At 31.9% G+C, this 27,712-nt stretch overlaps 3 protein-coding genes across 3 annotated transcripts; 2 read left to right on the top strand and 1 right to left on the bottom strand.

The window, feature by feature from the left end:
* The first annotated feature begins 477 nt into the window (after positions 1 to 477).
* Positions 478 to 5,221, top strand: LOC137837590 (Protein kinase superfamily protein). The gene is made up of 3 exons (XM_068646617.2): positions 478 to 3,444; positions 4,466 to 4,538; positions 4,632 to 5,221. Exon 1 carries the CDS (start codon positions 872 to 874, stop codon positions 3,374 to 3,376), a length of 2,505 nt encoding a protein of 834 aa, XP_068502718.2. The 5' UTR covers positions 478 to 871; the 3' UTR covers positions 3,377 to 3,444; positions 4,466 to 4,538; positions 4,632 to 5,221.
* A 2,658-nt stretch (positions 5,222 to 7,879) lies between these two features.
* On the top strand, positions 7,880 to 11,693 carry LOC137837589 (deSI-like protein At4g17486). Its single transcript, XM_068646616.2, has 4 exons — positions 7,880 to 8,412; positions 9,813 to 10,074; positions 10,949 to 11,016; positions 11,184 to 11,693. The coding sequence occupies exons 1-4, from the start codon at positions 8,278 to 8,280 to the stop codon at positions 11,478 to 11,480; spliced, it is 762 nt and encodes a 253-aa protein (XP_068502717.1). The 5' UTR covers positions 7,880 to 8,277; the 3' UTR covers positions 11,481 to 11,693.
* A 3,752-nt stretch (positions 11,694 to 15,445) lies between these two features.
* Positions 15,446 to 17,313, bottom strand: LOC137837588 (Pentatricopeptide repeat (PPR) superfamily protein). Its single transcript, XM_068646615.2, has one exon. It carries the CDS (start codon positions 17,138 to 17,140, stop codon positions 15,542 to 15,544), a length of 1,599 nt encoding a protein of 532 aa, XP_068502716.1. The 5' UTR covers positions 17,141 to 17,313; the 3' UTR covers positions 15,446 to 15,541.
* Positions 17,314 to 27,712: the final 10,399 nt, after the last annotated feature.

Below are 27,712 nucleotides of genomic sequence, written 5' to 3'. Positions count from 1 at the left end.
AAAGATATGGATAGAAAACTTCAAGAAATGAAAACTTGAAAACTTATAGAATGAATAAAAAATTATGTTAGCTTCCTTATATACCTTACCTTTTACTGAATCCAACTATTGTTGAAATAAAGTGATATTTCTATATCCAAAGAAGATTGAATTCCAAATCAGAAATAAGGAATTTAAGTACCACAAACCACTTCCACTAACAGCTTTTTGGTAGTGTGCCAGTGTTTATCTTTCTTCCAATGTTTACTCCTACAATATGCCATGTGGAAGGTGGTTACTTCTTGGAAATTAACATTTACATTCTACAAAATGTCATGCACTTTTTTAGCATAGGCAGAGAAGTTGAACAACTAAAAATTAATAAGCATTTACATTAATGTGCTCTAAAATTTGAAGTTTTATATTTGATTCAGTTTAATATTTTTGTATATATTTAGTCTGAGATAAACCATTCTTACAATTGTAAAGGTGCACAGCAAAAAACTGCATTTCAGTTTGGCAAAAGCAAACGATCTAGTATCTTTTAATTGCATATAAAGTATGTTACCATTCTCTGGTTTTCTGCATTTTATTACTTCACAAAAGACCTACTAAATCTAGACCAGAATCGAACCAAACTGAATCTACTCAATCTAGTACAGTTAGTCCAAGCCAGAACACATTTTGTGTGATACATTCACAAATGTTGCTTTTTAAACACAACCATTAAGAAAATGAAAAGTAGTGGCAACCCCTTGACTTAATGAGTGACCAAAATTGATGTGAATTTATTGTCTCTCTACTTTCTATATAAGCCTTCACTGCAAATCTTTCATAGTTTCTACTTCCATGTGAGCTTCAAATTCCCCAAGGATCATATCCTCATTTTTCCATGAAGACTCAAAAGCTAATTATACATCTCATTCTTCTCCTTTGCATTCCTTGTTCATCCTCTTTCACTCCCATAGATAACTACCTTCTTAGCTGTGGGTCACAGAACAATGCTTCTCTCTTCAACCGCGTCTTCACGGGTGATTCCACCAACCAAGGCTCAAGTTTTCTCTCTGGTGACAAATCCATTTCTCTCACCAACCAAAACCCTCCTCCAGATTTGCCCATTTTGTATCACACTGCAAGAGTTTTTCCCAGCACAGGAAGCTACAGGTTCAACATGAAGAAGCATGGCACCCACTTGGTTCGTTTTCATTTCTCACCTTTTAAGGCTCAAGGGTTTGATCCAAAATCTGCTAACTTCAGTGTCTTGGTTGATGGTAATTTGGTGCTTACAAATTTCAAGCCAAGTAATGGTGTGCTGTTTAAGGAGTTTATTCTGAAGATAGAGTCAAATTTGCTTGAAATAGTGTTTAGACCTGAAGGCAATTCAGGTTTTGCCTTTGTCAATGCTATGGAGGTGTTTACTGCTCCTGTTGATTTTGTTTTAGATTATGGAACTAGGTTGGTTGGTCCTTTTGGTGTGGTAGAGTACAAGAACCTTTCATCCCAGGTTTTGGAAACTGTCCATAGGATTAATGTTGGGGGTGTGAAAGTAACTGCTTTTAATGACACCCTTTGGAGGACATGGATTCCTGATGAGGAATTTCTGGTTTCTAAGGATGCTGCTAAGCCAGTGGTGAGCACTCACACACCAAATTACCAGAAAGGAGGCGCCACTCGGGAGATCGCGCCAGATAGTGTTTATATGACTGCTCAGGAAATGGATAAGGATCACACCATTATAGCCTCACAGTTCAACATAACCTGGGATTTTCCAGTGGCTCCAGGTGGTGTTCGACACTTAGTTCGGTTGCATTTCTGTGATATTGTTAGTCCTGTTCTTAATTTGCTCTACTTTGATGTGTATATCAACGGGTATTCTGCATACAAGGATCTGGATTTGTCATCTCTTACAGTCCACGTGCTTGCATCTCCGGTCTATGTAGATTTTGTTGCAGATTCTGATGATTCAGGTGTTATGCGAATAAGTGTTGGCCCTTCTGAACTGAGCGCTTCTAGGGGGATGAATGCCATTTTGAATGGGGCAGAGATAATGAAGCTGGTGAATGTTGTGGACTCACGTGTTGTTCCTGGGAAGAAGAGGTTGTGGATATTGGTGGGTTCAATTGCTGGTGGTGGTACTGTTGTTTTGCTTTTAGTTATATCTGCTTTTGTGCTTGCTCTCAAATGCAGGAAGAAGAAGAAGAAAAAGAAACCAAAACAAAGAACAATGGAAAGTGTAGGATGGACGCCTTTACGTGTGTTTGGAGGGAGTTCACTTAGTAGAATGTCTGAAGGAACAGCTTTTCCCTCTCCTGGTTCTTATGGTTATTTTGGATTGAGAATCCCTTTTGCTGATATACAATTAGCCACAAATAATTTTGATAGGAGTCTAATTATAGGATCTGGTGGGTTTGGTATGGTTTACAAAGGAGTGCTCAAAGACAATGTGAAGGTTGCAGTGAAGAGAGGCATGCCTGGATCAAGACAAGGCCTTCCAGAATTCCAGACTGAAATAACAATCTTATCCAAAATTCGCCATCGCCATCTTGTTTCACTAGTTGGATATTGTGAAGAAAATTCAGAGATGATACTAGTTTATGAGTATGTTGAAAAGGGTCCACTCAAAAAGCATCTATATGGGTCAGCAGGACATGCACCTTTGTCTTGGAAGCAGCGGCTTGAGATATGCATTGGTGCTGCTAGAGGTCTCCACTATCTACACACCGGTTTCGCGCAAGGAATCATACACCGTGACATCAAATCAACCAATATTTTGCTGGATGAAAACTATGTCGCCAAGGTTGCTGATTTTGGTCTTTCAAGATCAGGACCTTGTCTCGATGAAACCCATGTGAGTACTGGTGTGAAAGGAAGTTTCGGTTATCTTGATCCGGAGTATTTCCGAAGGCAGCAGCTTACGGATAAGTCAGATGTTTACTCATTTGGGGTTGTGCTTTTTGAGGTTCTCTGTGCCAGATCTGCTGTTGATCCACAACTTGACAGGGAACAAGTGAACTTAGCCGAATGGGTACTTGAATGGCAGAAAAAAGGAATGCTGGAACATATTATTGATCCTTATCTTGTTGGGAAGATAAAGCAAAGCTCGTTGAAGAAATTTGGTGAAACAGCAGAGAAATGTTTGGCTGAATATGGTGTTGATAGGCCAACTATAGGTGCTGTATTGTGGAATTTGGAATATGCACTTCAGCTCCAAGAAAGTGACCAAGAAGAGGAGCCATATGATGATAGCAGTGCTCAGGAAACATTGAATGTGACAACTACAATAACTCCTGGGAGTCCTTCTACCAACATAAGAAGAGAGGGAGATAATGATAATGGTTATTCAGACATAAGCGCCACTGAAGTTTTTTCTCAACTAATGAAGAGTGAAGGTAGATAGAGATAGAAATGTTATGCAAATAGAGGCAACACTTGATCATGTATAGAAAGGCTCACATGGAAATAGAGGTACCACGGTGTACCCGTGCTTTGATAATTCTTTTCTGTATAATTTTTCTTCTGTTAAAGAAAACTGCACCCATACCAATATTAACATTTGCATATGGAAGGCAGTGATAAGCAAGACTCATTCATAGTTTCTGACGTATATTTGCATAATCTTTATTTTCATGATGTCTGGCATTGAAGGGATGCAAATGTTATGTAACCGTTCTGTTTTTATGAAGAGATGAATTAGGTATAAGTTGCATGTTTATAAGTTTATCCAATTATTAATTTTTATTTGACAAATGAAGTTGATCTTAATGATGCTGCATGAAGTAAAATAGTTATCGTAGTTAAAAAATTCTGTTATTTACTTATTTTGGCCTGTTATGAACTCATTTGAGAAAATAAAATGCACCATGTTCTTCATATATATTGCTTTCACCATTGTGAGAGGATAAGTAGGCAATCTTGTGTCATTGTTTTATCCTCTGACCAGGATAATGCAAAAGCACATGAATGGTTTTTAAACTTAACACACTCCCTCATGGATTTCAGCTTGAAGCAGAGAAAATGCTTGAAAATCCACCTTTTTTGTGTTTGAAATTTAACTTCTATTTGGATGAATGAGGGTAACAAAGATCAAATGCTAAACTTAATGGCCATATTTTTTACAGAAGCATTCTATGAGAATTCATCATACTGACACTGACACATCATTGTAATTAATATGATAATGTGGCGATGGAATGAATTTCTATTGTCTGTGTAAAAGAAACTGTTTTCAAGGCTACCTTCCCAGATAATCATGAAAATACAATCCATTCTTGTGTTTTACGGATCAGTTGTAACTCAAGTAAGTTATTTCCTAAGAGATGCTGTAGGTTCATCCAACCAGACTCTTTTATAGGAATATATACCTCAAAGCTGCATCTACATTTCACGTGCTATTGTGTCATTTCTTGTTCTTTTTTCCCGAATATTTGTCGAGAAAGAATATATGAGAAGATATGTACCAGCTAAAGAACATGTTCACATTTGTCAGATCAGATCAATCGAACTCATTCAACAACCGCCTGTGTATTTCACTTGAAGAATATGTAGAATCTCCTTTTCAGGTAAAAGGGTCAAAGAATACTTACTCAATTCTAGATTTTGTTGAAGTAATAGCCCTGCTCACATTTTCTTCTCACTCCACTACTATTCTACAGAAGGAGAAGGATCTTTTCAGATAAGGTTGAAATGATGCATGGAAGAATTTACACAAACACACACAAATGGCTACATGAATTACTATTACCCGCAATCAAAGGTCCAACCTATTAAAAATAAGATTCCAAATCAAGTAGGACCACCCACATGAACAAAATTGGCTTCCACCATTTTTGCCTTTGCCACCTCTCAAGAGGTTATTCTCTGTATGAACTTCTGAGCTCAAATACACTGTGCGCATTGCTGCTGGCTTTTGCAATGTGGAGGCAACAGTAGTTTGCAATGCCGTGGTCCACTTGTTTATTTGAGACATGTTTCTCTGTGCTTCTTACTGCTTCTTGAGCAATAAAAATTTATTTGTCTGATGGAACCTGTGTTGTTCTTATACATGGAAATTAGATACTCTGAATATGGTGACAAGACATTACAAGTGGGCACGTCACTAGAAGTCTCTGAAGAAAAAGTTGTGTCATGCCTAAGAATGAGTTTGGTTCAATTATATAATGGCATGTTTGGGTGCATGTCCAACCTTTTCAAACTCTTTGTAACAGACACGTTGCTTATCATAAAAACAAGCTTTTTTCTGAAATTAGCTCAAGTTTTGGGAAAAGAAGTCTCCCAAACGTGAAATGCTCTTAATCTACACACTTTATTTGGAAAGAACAGGAACCCATGTTAAATTGGACAATCATTTATCAACTCAAAATTTTGGTGGAGCAAAATTTCATGTCCCTATTACATTACATTTGGTATTTTCTTTATTGCATGGATTACAAGTTAAAAGAATAAACCATGAACTCAATGAAATATGCTTTGACAAACCTAAAATTGGGTGACCTAAGAAGATCAAGAAACTTTCACTTTCTACATAATATGAATAAGTAAATTATAAATCTAATATAATTTTATAAAATTGACAGATAAAAATAAATTTACATTCACTTATATATTAAACATCATTTTTATTAATTATAAAATGTTTTTATTTTTAATTGATGTAAGATATTTTAAAAAAAATTCCAAAATTAAAATTTATCTTCTTAGTGGTCTTAAGTACAAGTGTGAGAATTCCAAGTTTAACTACACAGAATCTTCAACATTAATTACCTGCTCAGCATTCAACTCTACATGGGTATATTGAAGTTACATGAAATCCATTTACATGATTTTCTTTTTATATATATTTACAATAATAGGTTATTAATATAATAATTTTACTATTATTTGTATAAAATTGAGAAAAATGCAATAACTTTGTTGTTGTTTGTATACAATTACATCTTTATCTCGTAATATAATGTAACTATTATGCAATAGATTAAACTTTCCAAAAAAAAGCAATTATCACAAAGGGGAAATATTAAATTAATTATTTTTAAAAATTAATGAATAAATATTACTCGCTTCATTAATAGCGAATTGTTAACTCTTTTTAAAATGGTCAACAACTAAAGGTATAATATAACGAAATAAAGAAATATTTTATTAGGGTCTTAATATTGCGAAAACGAAGTGAAATTGTTAAAGAGAAAAATACCAAAAGAAATTATTTTATATCTTGTTTTGTTTTTACATAATGCAGTTTTTTTATTTGTATTTTAAAGAGACAGATTTTATTTAAATTTATACTGTTATAATTAAATACATTAATTTGTAATCAAATTAATATTTTAGATTTATGTTTTACTTTTTTTTTATTAAAATGAATATATAAATAAATAAATGAAGTTTCAAATAGTTTTAATTGTAAATATATCATCTTCGTGATTACATCGATGTAATTACACACACATACATATATATATATATATATATATATATGTATATATATATATATATATATATATATATATATATATATTAGTTGTTTTTTCAAATATACATGAATTTTAATAAACATTTTTTTTATAAATTTGAGTAACTATTACAATAAGTATTCAAGAGTTTACACACACGTATGAGTTTTTTTACATGAAAACCTATACACACCATTATTATTTCTAATCAAAATTCGATTTTTTAGAGTAAACTTATGTTTTTAGAGTATTTATTTTGACGTTGAAGATATTAAAAGAAACTAATAACATATATTAAAGTTTAACAAATAGTAATGAATTGAGTAAATTTTTTAAAGGGAAGAGTAATTCGTAAAAATATATAAATTAATTTTACTTTTTTTTTATAAATCAGTACAGATAATAAAAGTGCAATAATAATTAATTTTAGATGTAAATTAATTCATCATAGTATTTAATATCTTATTTTTTATATTGATCAATACATGACGAAATAATGTAATTACACACATATATATATATGTATATATATATGTATATATATATGTATATATGTATATATATATGTATATATATATATATATGTATATATATATATGTATATATATATATATGTATATATATATATATATATTAGTTGTTTTTTCAAATATACATGAATTTTAATAAACATTTTTTTTATAAATTTGAGTAACTATTACAATAAGTATTCAAGAGTTTACACACACGTATGAGTTTTTTTACATGAAAACCTATACACACCATTATTATTTCTAATCAAAATTCGATTTTTTAGAGTAAACTTATGTTTTTAGAGTATTTATTTTGACGTTGAAGATATTAAAAGAAACTAATAACATATATTAAAGTTTAACAAATAGTAATGAATTGAGTAAATTTTTTAAAGGGAAGAGTAATTCGTAAAAATATATAAATTAATTTTACTTTTTTTTTATAAATCAGTACAGATAATAAAAGTGCAATAATAATTAATTTTAGATGTAAATTAATTCATCATAGTATTTAATATCTTATTTTTTATATTGATCAATACATGACGAAATAAATTATCTAAATTTTAATATATTAAATTTAATATAATAAAAATACGAAACACATGTTTCATTAATAATTAGTAATTATTGTTGTTATTATTTATATAAGGATCCACACATTGCGCCATCCCTTAATTGACGGAACAGTCCATTATATTAGGGCAAAGGACTCGAAATTTGTAACTGAAGAAAGAGAGGGTAAATTCGTCATTTCGAGTCACCAGCGGCCCGTTTGTGTGACCGTTAATAATGGCGTGCATGACTGATGGAGCCCACAAATTCCAACTCTCTCACTGATCATTAACCAAACACATCCCACAGTGGCAGCCAGCTGTAAAGAAAATAGGGTTTCCCATAATTTAATGAATTTAGAGGGGCAAAAGAGTCTTTTCGACAGTCCCTTTTCCTTTTATTTTCCCTTCTGATTTTGTTGTTGTTCATTTTTGTAGCTTTGGTCTCTCTCATACACAGTCTCTTTGTTGTGTTCCCTCCTTCTAGAATATAATAAATCCACGAGAGAAACCCGAAAATCTTTCTATTCTGAAGAGAAAATTTGGATGGTGAAATTGGAGGGTTTTCCAGGATCCCGAGGCCGAATCTCGGTTCAATTTACGAAGAGGGAGAGGAACAACAACACCCGTTATTGCACTTGTCGTTGTTGTTGTTGATTCTCGAATTATTTAGAGAGACCCAGATAGGTGAATAGCGTTTAGAGAGAGAAAGGTGAAGTGGGGTTGTGGAAAGTTTGGGTTTTGTTTTGTTGTTGTTGCGGGTGGCTGGTGTGAAAGGGAAAGATGACGGATGTAGTACTGCATATATACGATGTGACGAATAGTGGATCGGAGAAAACCAACAACACCATTGTTCAGATCAACAAGATCTTCAAGGATGGGATTGGTCTCGGTGGCATCTTCCACAGCGCCGTGCAGGTCTTGTTCTTAACCTAACTTGTAGAAATTCATGTTCTGTTTGTTATTGTTTGAGTTTCACTTTTGATTCGATCTAGGTTTTGTTTTGCTTGTGTGTTATGGGGAACTTGATTGGTGTAAGCAAATGTTGATTGGGTGAGTGTATTTCTCCAATGTGGGACTCTACTGCTAGCTTTGGAATTTCATTTAGTTTGGATGTTGTTTGCATGAAGCAGTGTATTTGAGATTTGAGAAACAGCAATTAACTTGGTGCCTTAGTGATTGTCAGTGATGTAAGCTGTGATTAGAGTTTTTATTTAGCAGGTATATCTATGGTGTAGTTATAAATATTTTTCATTCTTCAGCTTGTGTTTTTGCTGTTGGATTGAGAAGTTATCTTGTATGTTAGAGATATACTAGATGCTGCTTCTAGTTGTTTCTATCTTTATTGTATAAGTTGGGGCAGCCCTGGATTTTTATGGAAGATAAGTGTTTAAGGTGGTTTTTTAGGTTCCGATGTCGTTGGTAACTAGTTAACTGTTATGTTGTGAGAGTAGTAATCATGCTGAAGTGAAGATAGAAAATTAAGATATGGACTCGGGCTAGTATGTGTGATGTATGATATGGCTGCAACAGACGTGACTGTGTATGTATGTCTTTCTATTATAATGGAAATCGTTGATATAATTTTTTGGCACGATTAACAGACTGACATTAGGATCTCTTGGATCTCTTACTCTAATTCGGGCATGGACTAGTCATTTTGGTATATCTGGATGCTGGCTTGATCCAGTCATATGAAATCTTAGTTTGAGTATTTTTATTTTAACAGAAGGAAGTGTAATTGCAGTATTCTAGAGGAGTTTAGGAGGAAGTATGACACGGTTTTTTAGGCGGGGTTAATGCTGAAACCAATGGGACAATGACTCTGGGCACTGATACCACCCAACCCTACAACTTTCCAAGCATAAATTTGTGTAAACCAAAACTGGAAGTTCTAAACATTTTTATTAATTTTGTATGTAATATGTAGTTATATACTTCCCTTTACCTTTTCAAATTATGAAGAATACAATTATTTCTTTTCATCGTTCAGTTATTACTTTGGCTGGCACTCCCAGTTTGCGATGGCTAAAGTAAAGGAACTTATCTGTCAGTGCGAGATGGAAAATCGTCTTCTTTTTTACCAACTTCTACTTGGGAAATATGGTGATGCAGCTTTCTTTATCATCCAGCTTAAGCAGAAATTGTTACCCTCACAATATTCTTTTTTTTGTTGTTTATCGCATGTTTTTTGCTTACATCTTTTGGCCCAAATTTTATTTTTCATTGACACTTTTGTTTCCTTGACACATGGTAGACTTGTTTATTTTATTTTATTTTGTGGTTACATAGTAAGATTGTTTGTTCTGCTGTGACAGGTTTATGATGAGGATGAATGGTCATTTGGATTCTGTGATCAAGGAACCGGAGTTTTTAGTTGCCCTTCTGGAAAGAATCCAATGTATACATATCGTGAATCCATTGTTCTTGGGAAAACAAACTTTCCCTGTTTGAAGGTGAATCAAATACTAAGAGAACTCAGTAGAGAGTGGCCAGGGAGTTCATATGATCTGCTGGCCAAAAACTGCAATCACTTCTGTGATGAATTCTGTGAAAGGCTTGGTGTACCTAAACTTCCAGGTAAATATCTAACTAAAATGATACTTACATAGTGTTCATTTTTTTTCCCTAAAAGAGGACCTAGTCATATTTTGGACACATAATGTAAATTCTAAGGTATGTGTTAGACCCCGGGAGTTGGTTAGTCCCATGAAACTTAGTTACGGGCCTTCGGTTTGGAAGTCAGATAACAGAAAACATATAAGGGAGTTATTGCCGTGGAGCCAAATGGGAAATAGAAGTGGAAATTGGTGATCCCTATTGAATTAAGATGGGTAGTTGAGCGATGGGATTTAGTTCTTGTGCTTTTTATTAGTAGTGTGGAAATGGACTTAGCTCTGTGGGTATTGCAGAAGTCACCTCTGTAATACATTCTTTATGAATTGTGTTTTTCTTTCTTTCATTTTCTCGTTTCTGACGGTATGCTAGAGTTTACCAATAAAGTTTGTGTTTGAAGTACTGTTTCTCCCAGATAAAATATAATACTTATCTTTGAGGAAACTTTATTCAAATTAGATAGTTATATGATTGTTATCTTATTGTAAGCCGTGTTCCGTTCAATTCACCTTTTTTATTAATTTTACAGTGTAGATACAGAAGACATCTATTTAGTTCAATTTACATTTTATATTGAAAAGCATAAATGCTCTTGGATTGCAGATATATGTATTAATAGGGAGTTAGGATTAGGAAAGATGGTTTAGTCAAGGCAATGATGTGCACTCAAAGGAACTGCGAGTTATTGGATATTAGGGTTGATAGATAATTTGTCACTTCTCATTTGAAATTTATATGTAAAGTGAAGATGTCTTGAGCAATGATCCATCTGGTGAATTATTGCTTCTGTTCTTTACTTTTCATCTTCGACCTTGTATTCTTACAGCTTCCATGACAGGTTGGGTTAATAGGTTTGCGAATGCCGGCGATACTGCTATGGAAGTGGCTGGAAACACTGCATTACGGGTAAGAAACAAAGTTCATAATCGACCAAGTTATTGTCTTGTGCATACTATTTGTTGGAATTGTCTCATCATAACCTGTCTCTTGTTCTTTTGGCTTGAACACTTCAGTGAAGTAGTTATTACTTATTATTAGTATTGACATATTTTGATGATACCTGGTGATTGCAGTTCCGGCAAGCTAAAACCGAGATTGTGTCAGCAAGTAAAGTAGCATACCGGTTCCTCTTAGGTGTTACGAATAATGTTACTAACAACGTTAAGAATGGTCCAGAGTCCCCTAACAATTCAAATAGAGGAGGAGGGTCCCCAAGATTTCAAACTGCTTGGTTAAAAAATATGATTACTAATGGTGCAAAACCATCCACCAGTTCTGAAGCTGAGGATCAGAATGGAATTATGCCTCTACCGCCAAAGCGAGATGATGAGAAGGCAATGCTACATAGTTCATCTTCACACGATAGTTGAGGGAGTCTTTGTGAAGGCTTAGTTATGCTGTGTAATGTAATTTGTGAAGGCTTAGTCTTTGTGAAGTCACAGAAAGTAAACAAAATTTTACATGCTATTCATTTGTGTATCAAATGTAAAATTTTCATTACTTTTACCAACTCAAATCTTGTTTGGTGCCCATGTGTTACTGATGAACCACCTGAACTGTTTATTTAGTTTGTCCTTATTTGATGTTTGATGTCTGAAGTTCTTCATGATACAACGGCTATTTTATCTCTTCAACTAATTTGGCCTAACGTTCTTTTCCACAAATTCAAGTTTTGAAATTATACTTTATGTACTTTTAGGACAATTGGAGTCATGTTCTGGTTTATTATAATATATTTACTTGGATATTTTCATATTTATAATATATGTTAAATTTTGTGTAATTGATATTGTATAATAAATAAATTATAAATATTGTTTTAATTTTGTTTTCATCAACACATGGTTGTGTATAATACTGCATTGGACAAACTTACATATAGTACCATAGGTATCATAAATGTTGTTCCTCACACATTTGAACTTTTATTATTGTACTAAAAGCATCCCATGTTACTAAAACTATAGGAGAACAACATTAATAGGTATCTTTAATATTTAGGTTTTCTCTTTTTGTATTGTCCTACCTTATCATATTAAGATCTAATTATGCCTTTAGTTAATAAATTTTGAAGTAAATTGGGTTTAAAAATTTAAATTTAAAAAATGTTGTCTCAAATTAAAGAAAACACTTATTTTATTTTTAAATATGAAATTTGAGGGACTAAAATATTTTGAAAAACTGCTTCTAGTTAGCAAACAATAATTCCAAGTTTTAAATTCATATTTTTTTTTCAAATTTGAAAGACTAAACTATATTTTTTTTTAATTTAAGGGATTATAATTAAATTTATTTTAATTTGAGGACCAAAATATAATTATATCTTTTATCATTATTATTTTGTTTCTTTATAAAGTGAATACCAAAAAGTTGTTGTATTTAATATGTTGAAAGCATAAATGCGTTTAAATGTTTCTTCATTTATGAATAAAAAAGATTAAACTTAATAAAAAATATTTATACGGTCATGACCATTTGTAGAAAAATAATGTATTGTTTGAATAAACTTTTGCAAAAGTGTTTATAAAATAAATAAAAAACTAAGAAAGTAAAACGAATTAATTTTTTTGATAAATTCTCTTATTGTATTTACTCATTTAATTTAACTAAAAGTTGAAGTGCAAAAATTTATTTCAGCAGACGTATTGGATTAGGATTTTACAGGATTTTTTTTTTTATAAAAATGACTTTATAGTATTCAATTAAATTTTTTAAATGATGTAAATGCTCTTATGGTATTCAATTAAATTGCTAGAAATAAGTTTTTAAAGATTTTTGTAACTAATAACAACCCTCCTGATGTTAAAAAAAATATACAAATTAGCTAAATTTTTGTTTAAGATGAATTTTAAACTTTTCCTCCTCTAATTGAAGGCAACATAACGTATGATATCGTTATGATGAAATTAAACTAAATCAATATAAAAATCTTTATCTTCAGTATTATCTTAAAAATAAAGACCACCATTGTACATATATTGTTCAAATCTAATAACAGAAACGAGAAAATTAAATTGCTAATACATAGAAGATTCATATAGAAGGATATAAAGTTATAATTAATTAACTATTAAAGGATTAAAAAATTATATTGATTTGACATCAACTTTAGTAAAATCTTAATATTTTCTAAAAATTGATAAAGTTTTTTAAAATTTTATATATCCAAAATGTCCTATCTTTGAAATTGTTGTCATATAAATAAATTAAAATCATAATAGTAAAAGTCTAAAGACAATCTAATAATTCATTACACTTTTACATAGTCTTTTAAAAATTTTATGTTAAAAATATCCTTTTAAAATTTCAATCCTATTTATTCCCCTTAATTTTCCCTTACTCCTATTTTCATGGAATCTATTTAACAGTCCTTTTCACTTTTTTAGAAAGATAACAAAAGTTATATGTAGAATTCGAGGGAAATGAAATGATATAATTGTAATAAATTTATGTGCACAAGGTTTGAATTGGCAGGGAAAGTTATACTGTGTCAAATTGTCAAATAGTTTCAAACATGCAAATGGCACAATTTATAATGCGGCTTATCCATAAGATAACGTAGACCCCTCTTGTCAAGTGCCAAAAGTCAAATGTGTGAAAACTATGAACTCTCCCCAAATAAAGAAGTCATGAAAAAATGGTGTTTATTCCTTTTATTTTCTTTTTCTCAAAATGGAGGATGGGAGTGACAGAAACTAGTTTCTTTTGGAACCTAGAGACCACTAAAATAATTTTGTTCCCCTCCACAAAATCTTGTATACATGTAATATTATGTCATTTTCCATCATTGGGGAATTGAATAGATGTTGTTTATCTTTCTCTCACCAAAGTAATATGTTAATCTAACTCTTATTGTATAGAGGGACTGAAAGAATCTTTACTGATTGAACAATTAACTCCTTTGCTTCAGATGGACTCTGCTTCTTTCCTTCACTCTTTGCTCTTTACCTTCGGTTCTCAGTGGAAAGGACACCTGCAAAAGGTGCTCTGACGCTCAAGTAAGTGTTCAGTATTTAGTACAATAAATGCGTAATAATGACATACCTTTATCTTAGTTGTTATGCCTATTTATATGAATTTGATGAGTCTTATTATTGTTGGACCAAGAATAACACGTTAATTATGATTAATGGTGTATTACCTAATTTTCCTTATGGCTTAGTCTTGTTAATCATCCTTTAAACATGTCGGTCGGTACTGGATACCGAGACATCTTGGAACCATCCGCTCCCAACCGATATGAAGTTATGACATAATATTACATGTATCAAATCACGAGGAATTAACAACAAAATTTTATGCAGTGTGAACATAAATTACTAAAGTCATAGAAGGACAACGTGCAGTTAACTTTTATGCATTATAGTATTATTCTTTACTTAATAATTAAACCAACAAAAGCAAATAGAGAACCTATTAAATGTGATGAAGAGCTATGCATCATTTATGGACTGATTCATTCAATCTCTGGTTTTAGAATACAATATTTATAAAGTATGGCAGATGGCTTCTTTTGTTGGTAGCTTTGACTAAAGAGTATTAGTGCCAACGTTTCTAACTCTCCAAGGGGTGTGAAGTGTATGCTTTTAAATATGTGGCGTGGTTGAGGGTAAGGTTTTCAATTTGGTGCTCCGTCTATTGAACTAAAATTCAGTTAGACCAAATTTTCAGGAAGCCAAAATGTATTTAATTGTAAAATAAACATGCGCCATGGCAACAAGAATAAGTCCATTTCTTCTACGTTGATGAATACTATATCATTTTTATGATGTAAATCAGACAACTTTCCATTAACAGTGAACCGTTTCCTATGAAGAGCAGCAAAATGATTATGATTTTTACATAAAATGTTTAGCTAAAACAAGCAAGATCTTACCAAGTACAAATTGGTATGTGTATCTTGGATTTATATATATGAAACCACATTTAAGCCTAATCATTCCATGTCCTTCCTATATTCTGTGTTAACAACAAAATTTCTGCTATACCATATTTAAGCCTAACCATTCTATTTCCTTCCCATATACTGTGTTAACAACAAAAAATTATGATATACCATAAGCAACCTATGTGAAATCGTAAAATGCTTAAGAGAAGTGTTTTACCATGTTAGCTGGAGGACAAATAAGATTTAAGAAGGCAGTCATGTGAAGCACATTCTAGCACATACATAAATACAGAAAATTGCCAAAGCTGAAATCTCACTGCATATTTAGCAGCTAAACCTGAGGATTTAAATGTGACCTAAAATCATGTAAGTTAGCATGAGAGGTTGAAGATACGTTTTATGTACAAAGCGTCATAAGCTCTGCCATCCCTTAGCATTGGTTATAGGTTTTGAAACGAAACAATATTCAAGCCTTTTTAAAATTGAAAAGGGTATTAATTAACCAATGCAGTATAGTATATAAGACAGAACTTAGCCCATTACTTACGAACTGAGATGCCAATAAATGTTGAACAAATCTGAATCTTCACTTTCTCTCAAATGCTCACAGAAAAAATGTAAAAGCAAATTAGTTTCATAGTTTCTATCATGATTATGGTCTGCAGTAAGAAAGACATGAGCTTTGCCTCTAACTTCAATCCAACTGCTACCTGGAATCCTTTTCATCCCCTTTTCCTTCATTTCAGTCCTTACGGTTGCGACGTCTGACCACTTACCTGCTGCAGAATGAGCATTTGACAACATCACATAGGACGATACATCTTCTGGATCTAAAGACAAAATCTTTCTTGCTGCAAGCTCTCCCAACTCCTTGTTAGAGTGGATTTGACATCCCCCAAGCAATGCCTTCCAAAATCCAAGTCCAGGGTCAAAAGGCACGCTCTGAAGAAAATCCTCAGCTTCTGCAAATCGTCCAGAGCGAGCAAGCAAGTTAACCATGCAAGCATAATGCTCGGGCTTTAGTAAATTGGGACTCTCAAGCCTGGCCCGATTGAAATAAGAGTAGCCCTCATCAACAAGTCCTGCATGATTACAAGCCCAGAGTAACCCGAGAAGGGTAACATCATTAGGTTTATATCCTTCAAAACCCATTCTTTCAAAGAAGCTTATCGCTTCAACACCCCTTCCATTCTGTGCATAACCACATATCACGGCATTCCACGAAACTATGTTCCTTTTAAAAAGCTTGTCAAACATTAGCAGGCTGTCGTCCATGCTTCCGCACTTTGCATAAAAGCTGATAAGAGAATTACCAACAAACTGATCAACCTTGCCCAAAAACTTGATTGCGCATGCATGAAAACTTTTCCCAACTCCAAGGGAAGCTATATTTGCAGCTGCACAAATCACACACGGAAAAGTAGATTCATTTGGTATAAATCCTTCTCGAAGCATGCCAATAAAAAAATTCACAGCTTCTTCATTATGACCCGTTTGGCTGCACCCACCAACCATCGCATTCCACGAGACAACATTCCTCTCAGGCATCTCATGGAAAACCTGCAGAGCCTCTTCAAATCTCCCTCTCTTCAAATACCCACAAATTAGAGTTGTATAAGACACCACATTAGGGTGTAGAGTATCTCTGAAAGCCTTCTGGGCATCTTCTGTAGTACTCAGCTTGAAATACAAATCAAGAAGAGGAGTACCAACAAATACGTGACAACTAAGGCCAACCTTCATTGCACAAGCATGAAGCTGCCTCCCAACAATAAAATTTCCATGTGACGTGGAGGAGTTAAGCACGGTTCCAAATGTGAACTCATTGGGTCTAATTTCTGAGGCCAACATCTTACAGAAAAGATGGATAGCATCTTCATAGCAGTGGCGCTTAACAAAACCCTGAATTATGGTCGTTGCTGAAGCAACAGTTAGGCCAGACATTTCTTCAAACATGTGGCAGGCAACATGGAAAGTGGTTGAATCCAACCCATATGCATTAATGTCTTTGTGTACAGCTGATGCTTCATGCTTATTGGCCTGATGGGTTTCAGTAATATAGCTACAAGAAACAGAATGGGGTGCAATCCACGTTTGAGCAACGCTGAGTCTAGAAACTATGTTTCTCATGTGAATCTTCATTCGATGTAGGACTGAAGTTTTCACATTGATTTTGTTGCCTCACAAGTTACAACCATTTGTTGTAACCCAGGAATTGTGTATTTTTAGTTGTAGTTTGCTCAAATCAACGTGGTTGTTTTCGTGTATCTACGTTTTACCTAATTTATAACTCGAGGAACTTTTATAAACTCGACCTTTTGACTACTAAACTTGAGTTTAGTAAATATTTAAAATATATTAATTATATAAGTGTTTTTTTTTCTCTCAAAATCGATAGATGAAAGTTATTGTAAATAAAACAAATATAGTAAGATTTAAATTACGATTTGTTATTACCCAAAATGATGCCTTGGTTGGAATTTTGAAGTGGTAAATAAGTAACTACCTCTGAAGTTAAATTGTTTGATATTGAGCACATTAGATTAAGGAGTGGATTTGAATAAAATAAATAAAAAAGGGAAATTGTTTAAATTAAGGTAAATATAGTGAAAAGAAAGAAAATGTAAAAGTTTTTAAGTAATGTATAAAATTGTATTTTTTTAATTAATAAAAAGGTAAAATTAAAAATTTACTCTTTAGTTTAAAATTAGTAAAAAAAATAAATAAATTTGATTTATTTATTAGATTTTAATTATTTGTAATTAACATATTGTTTTAGGTATTATTGATGTTTTTCATTTGGGTGAAGAACAACAATGAACTTGATAAGTTATTTGTTAGTGCTTTATTCATAATTTTGTGAACCTATAATTTAACATTCTTCATCCTTCTTAATCGATGATTTTATTAATGAATTTTACTTCTTATCTTAATATTCTGATTCCTCTTACTAACATATATTATGCATACCATAATATTCTTAATACAACAATTCAATGTTTCTATTTCATAATTATTTCATAATAAATCAGAGTAATAAATCACACCAATAAATTATGGTTATATGTTTGTGCTAAATATATTTTTGATGAATCATTTACAGTCTTTTTGTCACAATTTTATTCTTAAAAAGTCTTAATAAATTAAAAGAAATTGATGTTTATAAACCTAAGAGTTTTAAAGAAATTTGAATTTATGACCCAAATATAATCCCTTAAATCCTAAAGATGAAACACTATAATCATTTCATACATTGAAGTTTAGATAATTATAACGTTTATAAATTATATTATGGAGAAGAGCGATCAGATAATAATACATTTAAAAAGAAAAGAACTTGAATTTTTTATGAATAATAAAAATAAATTAAGCAGAAAATAAAAAATAAACCATTTTTTTATTCATATATTATATAATAAAGCAAAGTATTAGATAATGATTTGAATTCATGTGCAAACGCAAAATGAACCCTCTGGGTTATTCTCACAATGAGAACCCTTGAACTTGTTCTCCCTAACTTCCTCGCACCGGGTAAGGCAAGAAAGAGGATCACAAGGGTACATTGGGATCATAAAGTTGTTGCATTCCACATGATGAGCCTCCATGGCTAAGACAACCAAGATTGTTAACACCATCATCACACCCAACTTCTTTGACATTTTTTCTCCCATCAAAACCTTTCAATTTTCAAACCTTTCTCTTGTAGATTGTTTGAGATATGAACTCACAAGAAGTTGGTTCTTCCATATTTATACATTAAAAACACTCTTAGAATTAAACTATTAGTTAGTATCAATTAATTTCATTGATGTAACATTTTTTTTTATAAATATAACATTAATATTTATTTTCATTGACCATCACATTTCAAACTCATCTTCATTGTAATAATTATTATATAAAATCTTCATTTAGTTTTGTTGGATTTGTAATACCATATTTTTTTAATATATTCTCGTGGATCAAGTCACATTCAAATCGTGGTAGTGATTGAGTTATTATGCTCTTAAGTGCGATTGCAGAATTATCATGTATTGTAGTTAGTGTACCGAGTCACTTAAGAGTGGACTAATGAGACAATTAATAAAAAAATTAATATTAATTAATGTCATCAATGTAACATTCACTTTTATAAATAAAATATTAATATTTATTTATTAATTATCACATCTCAAAGTCATATTCATCACAATAATTATTATATAAAATTTTCATTCGATGTAACATTCAGTTTTATAAATATAATATTAATATTTATTTATTTATTAACAATCACATCTCAAAGTCATATTCATTGTAATAATTATTATATAAAATTTTCATTTATTATAATTGTAACACCCCAAAATATATAATCATTTTATAAAAGGAAATAAAATAAAGCAACGCTCCCCACTCTTTACCCAAAGTTCCTCGTGCACTGCACATATGTATGCTTGTGTATAAACAACACGTGCAATGTTTAGTTATCGAAATCAAATTATAACATATGAAGATATAAGTAAAAATAATAAATTAGATTAATCATTCATATATATCATTTCATTTCATTTTTCCATCAATCGTAATCATATAATAATCAATATTAATCACCACAACTCAACTTCATTCCAATATCATCATGAACAATCATATGGACCACACATGGATCCATAAACCAACAATATCCAACAGACTCATTTTGGAAGACTCGTATTAATTAGGCTCTACCAGATACTAACATATGATCCAACCCAAGACTTAGATTTACAAGCGAAACTAAGATAAAGGATCAGGATAAATTCAAACACCAAATACCGTGTGACTACAAGCGGTCACGGTGTGTATGAACTCCCTCATCAACTTCTCACCTACTAATATTTTAATTTATGTGACTTAGATCACCAATGAAGCTAAAAGATCTATGTTGAAACATATGTGTCAATACTTAATACCAAACCAATCAATAACTAATACATTATCCCAAATGCATGATCTTAATTTCATACAATTCCATAGTCCTCATACAATGTATATCATTCACATACAATGCATAACAATCTCTGATGTATTATTTAACATTTCTCAAATTAATTACACAATGATCTCAATTTCACACACATTCTATCCTTCACACCAAATCATATCATTTAAAAATTTCACAATTCAATTATCACTCTTATATATATTACATACCATTCAATCTCCCAACATTTAAACTTTCACAAAAAAATGTATGATTTGCAAAATAATTAAATTAATGCATAATTTAAATAATTGTGAAAATGCATAAAAAACAAAAAAGAAAAATTATGATTTTTTTTAGGCTAGTTTGAGCGAAATTTTCTAGTTTAAGCGAGAATAGGCTCGCTTGAGCGAAATTTTTTTGCTTAAGTGAAAATGAGGACGAAAGGGCTGATATTTCAGTGTGGCTTTCGCTTGAGAGAATAGGCTCGCTTGTGCGAGAAGAGAACTAAAGAACAAATCAAATGCATGGATATTTTTGCTGGAGCAAGAATTGTCTCGTCTCAACAAAAATATAAGAAAACCAACCTAAAAAAATAGACTTAAATATATTTTCAAAGATCTATTCTAAAACAATCTAACCACATAACTTCTAAACAATTCAAAAAGATCAATCCAAACTAAAATCCGTTCAAACATCATTCTTCAATCATTTAAATACCATATAAACTACTCAAACTCATCATACCACAATCAAATTCAGTTTAACTAACTTCATACTTAAAAATGCATAACATAATTTTATATTAAATTATTATCTAAATAAGCGACCTTAAGGTTCTATTCAATTAAAGATAGCTTCCCTTACCTGAGATTCTTTATTTCTATGGAAATTTCATATCTGACAAGAAAATCACTCTAGGATCTAAGGACCTAAAGCATGTTATCCAAACACTACAAGAAATTTTCTATTTACATACGGATTCAAATCTGTATGTAAATTGAACATTACATACATATTTTACATACAAATTTGAATCCATATGTAAAATGACGTTACATACAGATTTTTACTTACGAATTTGGATCCGTATGTAAAATCAACATTAAGTGGATAAAATGTTGCTTAGAATCTGCTTCAGTTTCTGTGTTGGTGAATGGTAGTCCTACTAGGGAATTTACTCCTAGGAAGGGTCTTCGCCAAGGTGATCCACTAGCTCCGTTTCTCTTCCTTTTAGTTGCAGAAGGGTTGGCTGGAGTTTCTAGGATGGCAGAAGAGAAGAATTTGATTGATAGTTTGGAGGTTGGAAAAGCTAAAGTAAAGGTGAATATGTTGCAATATGCTGATGATACTTTATTCTTCTGTGAAGCTAATACCAAAAGTATCTTCAATATTAAGGCGATTTTGCTTTGTTTTGAGCTAGCTTATGGGCTTAAGGTGAATTTCTTAAAAAGCAAATTGGGCGGGTTGGGGTTGGATTCGAGTTCGCTTCAGCGTTTTGCGGCTATTCTCAATTGTAATGTGATGGTAACTCCATTTGTTTACTTGGGGCTACCGGTAGGAGGGTGTCATAAGCGCAGTGCTTGTTGGAACGGGGTGTTAGAGAAAGTTCAGAATAAACTGTCTAGGTGGAAAGGCAGGTGCCTGTCAATGGCAGGGAGAATTTGTTTAATCAAGTCTGTTCTTTCTTCAATCCCGTTATTTTTTTATGTCTTTATTTAAACTGCCTTTTGTGGTGGCAGACAAGTTAGTTCGGATCCAAAGGAATTTCCTTTGGGGGTGGAGCTCTGATGGAAGGAAGATCGCTTGGGCTTCTTGGTATAAGGTGTGGGAGCCTCGGGATTCTGGAGGTCTTGGAATCATTGATCTTAGGAAATTTAACTTGGCTTTATTAGGAAAGTGAATTTGGAGACTGGGTACGGATAAAGGAGGTTTGTGGAAAGAGATTCTTGATTCTAAGTATGGTGGTTGGAGAAGTTTGAGAGAAGGCGGTAAGTCTAGTAGGGGCTCTCTCTGGTGGAAAGATTTGAAGGAGGTGTGGGATTCAGAGGGTTGGGGTAGAAGTTTTGAAGATGGGTTTAAGTGGAAAGTGGGGGATGGTAAGGAGATTTCTTTTTGGGAGGACAGTTGGTTGAGCTGTGGTACTTTTCTCTCTAGGGTTAACTTGGTAAGGCGCGGAGTGGCGGTAGAAAATCTCTTGTGTTGTTTGTGTGGGGAGGAGGAGGAGTCATCTTGTCACTTGTTCTTTGTTTGCAGGTTTGCTTGGCGTGTCTGGTGTCTGTGCTTTAAGTGGCTTGATGTGTCGTCTGTAATTCACAAGGATCCTAAGTCAAATTTTTCACAATTCTGGATGAGTCAGGCTTCTGTTTCGGATAACGAAGTTTGGGGTACAATTTGGGTTGGCATTGTGAGCGAAATCTGGAAACATAGGAACTCAGTCATCTTCAATAGAGGTGTGGCAGATGTGTCTGAAGTGTTCGCTTCGGTGCAAGTAAAGGTATGGTCTTGGATTTATGCAAAGTCTCGTTCTGCTTATTTCCCTTATTCTAGTTGGGTTTTAAATCCTTTGGCTTGTATGAGGTTGATTCATTAACATTGGTTAGTGTTGGTATGGTTATCCCTTTGCTAATTTGGTAGGCGTTCTAATAGGAGACTGATGTCAAGTATTTCTGTATAAGGGTTGGACCACCCCTGAAGTGGTCCCTATTTATTTATTTATTTTATTGCTGATAAAAAAAAAAAAACATACGGATCTAGTTTCGTATGTAAAGTGAACATTACATACGGATTTGGATCCGTATGTAAAGTCAGCGTTACATACGGATTTTTATATACGGATCTAGATTTGTATGTAAAGTGAACATTACATACGAATTTGAATTAAATATTTTTAATAATTGTAATAATAATAACATTGATATTACTGATAATATTAATATTAATATTATTATTATTAATATTAATAAAAATATTAATATTAATAATAATAATAATATTATTAATATTTATAATACTAATAATATTTAAAATATTATTAATATTATTAATATTTAATAATATTATTAATATTTAATAATATTATTAATATTTAATAATATTTACAATATTTAATAATATTTACAATATTTACAATATTTAATAATATTTACAATATTTACAATATTTAATAATATTTACAATATTTAATAATATTTACAATATTTAATAATATTAACAATACTTAATAATATTTTTAATAGTAATAAACATATAATGTTTATAATATTAATAATATTTAATAATATTAATAATTTTTTTAATATTAATAATATTTAATAGTATTAATAGTATTAATAATTTTAATAATATTTAATAATATTACAGTATTTAATAATATTAACAATATTTAAAAATATTAAAAATAATAATAAGATATTAATAATATTAATAATATTTATAATATTAACAATATTAACAATAGTTAATAATATTATTAATGTTAATAATATTAATAATTTTAATAATATAAATGATATTAATAATAATAATAAGTATAATAAAAATCATAATATGACAAAAGAATTTGTGTGATGTAGTGGTTAAAGTTTCTTTGGTGTAGATAATACTAAGAAATAAATAAAAAAAGATAAAGATAATAATGGAAAAATTAAAAATAATATGGAAAAAATCCGTATGTAAAGTTACCTACGACAGTTTTACATACAAAAAAAATTCGTATGTAATGTTAAACATTTCTCTCAATTGTGCCCATCAAGATTGATGACCAAATCATAACAAAAAATTAAGAAAAAGGGATCTTTATAGTAAACTGAAACTTTATTTGTTTGAAAACCTGATCGAGTAGAAATGTAGCCTAAATCCTCAACTACTACATGTGTGATCAAATTTTGGAATAGTTGAGATATGAGAGATAAAATGAAGAGAGAAGGGAGAGAGAGGAGGGTGGTGTGAATTATGGCATTTGTACTACTATGCCCTTAAGTAATAAGAAGAGTTGTGTCTTAACCATTAGTTATATCAACGGTAAACACTCAATCCAACAATTAGTATTAGAGGCAAGGTCACGAGAGTTCATTGTAAGCCCCCATAATCTATTTATGTAGTTTTTCATAGACTCTCTTGCCTTTGTCTCATGCTGAAGGGGTCATATAAAATTGGAGGTTTGACCTGGTTGACAGAGAACTGTTCCCTGAACAACTTAGAAAATTAGTCGAAAAAGGAGATGTGGCCATCAAGAAGCCCACTAAACCACTGCAGGGTTGTACTTGTGAATGTACCCATGAACATCTTGAAATGGATAACATTTGTTCCCGCATAAATAATCATCTAGGCAATGAACGTCGTGAGATGATTTTCAGGGTCTTCTACCCCCGTGATGTAGTGTGGTGGCACAAGCTCATCCATGATCGCTTGCGAGAATGGCTTGGGACGAGTTCTCAAGGGCGCATTCAAACCTCGCTCCCTTGTGGAGCATTGATCACGTTGTTGTAAACTCTTGCGCAAGTCCTTGTTGGCCTTGCGCAATTCCTCACTATTTGCTCGTGAAGCATCTATCTTCGTTATCAATTGATCTTGCCTAAGAACTTACTCAGCTCAAGCTTCTGTAATGATCTTCTCCTGCTCGACTTTAGCTTCTTGCTGGATATGCTTCTGCTCTCACCTGTTGGCTTCCTAGAGAGTTCTTATGGTGTCCATGAGTTGTTGTAAGGTGGGGACTTCACTTCCTTCAGATCCCACAGGTCCTTGTTAAGTGTTCCTCATCGCGCTGCAAGGCTTCAAACACGAATGTGGGTGGGATTAGGTTTTATCGGGTCCCACGGTGGGTGCCAAATGTTCTCGCCAGTTGAACCTGGTGAGAAGCTCCACTTCTAGCCTGTCTCCTCTGGAATCGGTTCTACGTATTCTTGTTGCACTGGAACGTGGCTCCATTGAAATAGAGGGGGCTCTACCTGTTGATCATACTTCGACGATTAAGTCAGTGAGAGCTTACTAAAATCAAATAAGTATTCAATCTCAATCTTAGAAACACCATACCTTTACCGAGGGACTTAAACCCCTTTTATAACTACTCTTGTAACAACTTTCTCTCATGAGAATCTTATCTTTACTGAGTGTATAAAATAATAACAGAAAAACCACCTGCTAACGGGACACCATTTCAGGTGCTAATAGCAGAAAAACATTTTTGTTTACGTGGGCACCCTTACACACGGTGCAATTTTCAATTTTATCTTTTCAACAAACAACTATATGCATATATTTACGTATCTTAACAACCACACACACTTATCTGTTAGGTTAAAAAAACATATTATGCTAATAACCTTATTTTAATATCTAACAAAAATATTGTTTTAATTAGTCTCTAACGGGCTTGCCAATATAACTAGGTAAAACTCGTGACCCATTCTTTGGACCCAACAACCGAGTGGACCTACCCACGCTAGTGCACTGAGCATCCGAGCACTCTGTCCAGTACACTCATAGATAATCATTTCATTGGTATAATAGACTTCCATTTAGTCTGTTCTTAGAATTTTTTATGAATAGGTATAGTCTACATGTGTATCGCTTTTGTTAACATATGAATTTTGGTCTAGTTCCCCATATTCTTTTATATTTTCTTTTTTTAATAGTATTTTTTTTCATATGATGACAAATGATTGTTGTTAAGTTGGCTTAATATGAAATTTTTTATAAAAAAAAATATTAATAGTGTGTTATAGACAAAGATTTATCAAAAGATTCTTGACTTGTTGTAATTTTCGTGTAATAACTGCGATTCAAAAATAATACTTACTTGTTGTAATTTTCGTCTAATAACTGTGATTCAAAAATAATACTTAATTGTTGTAATTTTCGTGTTTATAGACAAAGATTTATCAAAAGATTCTTGACCGTCACTTTTTGAGAAATTTCAATTTATTGACAGAACTTTAGCATTATTAACAAATTTCGTGTGTTAGTAAAATCAAATTTTCTCGTAATATTGCAAGACGAGTTTTTTGGTATTGACCAACCTGTAAAAAAATCTTTATATTACGAAATATTAATCTATATACAAATATACTTATCGCATATGTGTAATTTTTAGACGATTAAGAAGATATTAAAATATATATTAGACATTATAAACATTGCATAACTAAGTTAATAACATTAAAAACCGATATATAGGTTTTAACTATTATCCTTTATTTTGGTTATTTAGTTGAGTGTATCTTTTTCTCATTACATATAATTAGATGAGTTCTTTTTATTTAAACTAAGACAAAGTTGTGGATTTTCAATTTGAACATGTTACATGGGTTGGAATGAAATAGAACATGCTATACTAGAATAATTCATTTCTAATAGCAAATTAAGAAAACATACTCAATTAAAGCTTTATTATATATAATAGCAAAGTAGTAGATAATGATTTTAATTCATTTGCAAATACAAATTGTAGCGTTTTCGTTACAACAAAAACCATTGTAGTTTTGGGCCATAACTTGAAAACAGAGGGTAAAGCAGCGAAGAGGTTTACAGGGATCCATTGGCGTATAAACTGTGCATTCCACATGATGAGCCTCCATGGCTAAGACCACCAAGATTGTGAACACCACCACCATCACACCCAACTTCTCTGACATTTTTTCTCCCATCAAAACCTTTCAATGTTTTAAGCTTTTTCTTTTAGGATTGTTTCAGATATGAACTCAGCAGAAATTGGTTCTTCCATATTTATATGTGAAAAACACTCTTAGAATAAAAATATTAGCTAAATATTAATTAATGTCATTGATGTAACATTTTCCTTTTTTTATAAATATTACATTAATATTTATTTTCATTGACTATGACATCTCAAACTCATCTTCATTACAATAATTATTATATAAAAGCTTCATTTAGTTTTGGTAATATTATTAACTAATATATCTAACATTTAGTTTTATAAATATAATAATGTTTATTCTTTAACTATTACATTTGACCCATCTTTTGCAATAATTAATATATAAAATCTTCATTTAGTTTTGTCAGATTTATAAATAACTAATGAGAGAATTAATTACATTAACTAATATCATTAATGTAACATTTAGTTTTATAAATATAATATTAATATTTATTCATTAACCATCACATCTCAAAGTCATGGCAATAGTTATTTATTAAGTGAGTCAAGTCATATTTAAACTGGACAACAGTTATTATTAAGAGTCAAGTCATATTTAAACTGTCATATTTAAACTGGACAATTGGTATGAGGAAAACACTCACACTTATTAATATATTAATCATATTTATTAATTATTTATTCATATTTTAAAGATATATATAAGAATATATTTTCTATTTTTATGGTCTAGAGTATTATTTTAAATCCATGATAATATTCATGTTTTTTGCTTTTGGGCTTTTAGGTTTCATGTAGTTATCAGGTACATTTTTCTTTTTGCACCTCATATATATATATATATATATACCTGTGTGGATGTCAGGGTCAGAGTGATGTTGTTCCACGTCAGTACCTAATTGTTGTTGTCCAGCAGCTACTTAATTCTTCTAGTCCTTTCTCCTTCGCGCGTATGCACGTCCGGTCGGCGGGGTACCTGCGATTGCACTCCGACGCTCAAGTCAGTGCTCCTCTTTTCTCAGTGTTTCAGATAGATTAAAAAACGTACCTTTTCCCCCTCTCAGAAGTCTTTCTTATAGGTTGACTTGGGCTTTGGTTCGTGTGGGCCAAGTAGGTAGTTGCTGAAGTCGTGCTTAGTGGTGTT

Source organism: Phaseolus vulgaris, chromosome 4 (genome assembly GCF_051622355.1).
Source record: "Phaseolus vulgaris cultivar YP4 chromosome 4, ASM5162235v1, whole genome shotgun sequence".
Taxonomy (NCBI): Eukaryota; Viridiplantae; Streptophyta; class Magnoliopsida; order Fabales; family Fabaceae; genus Phaseolus; species Phaseolus vulgaris.
This window is presented reverse-complemented; position numbering and strand designations above follow the sequence as displayed.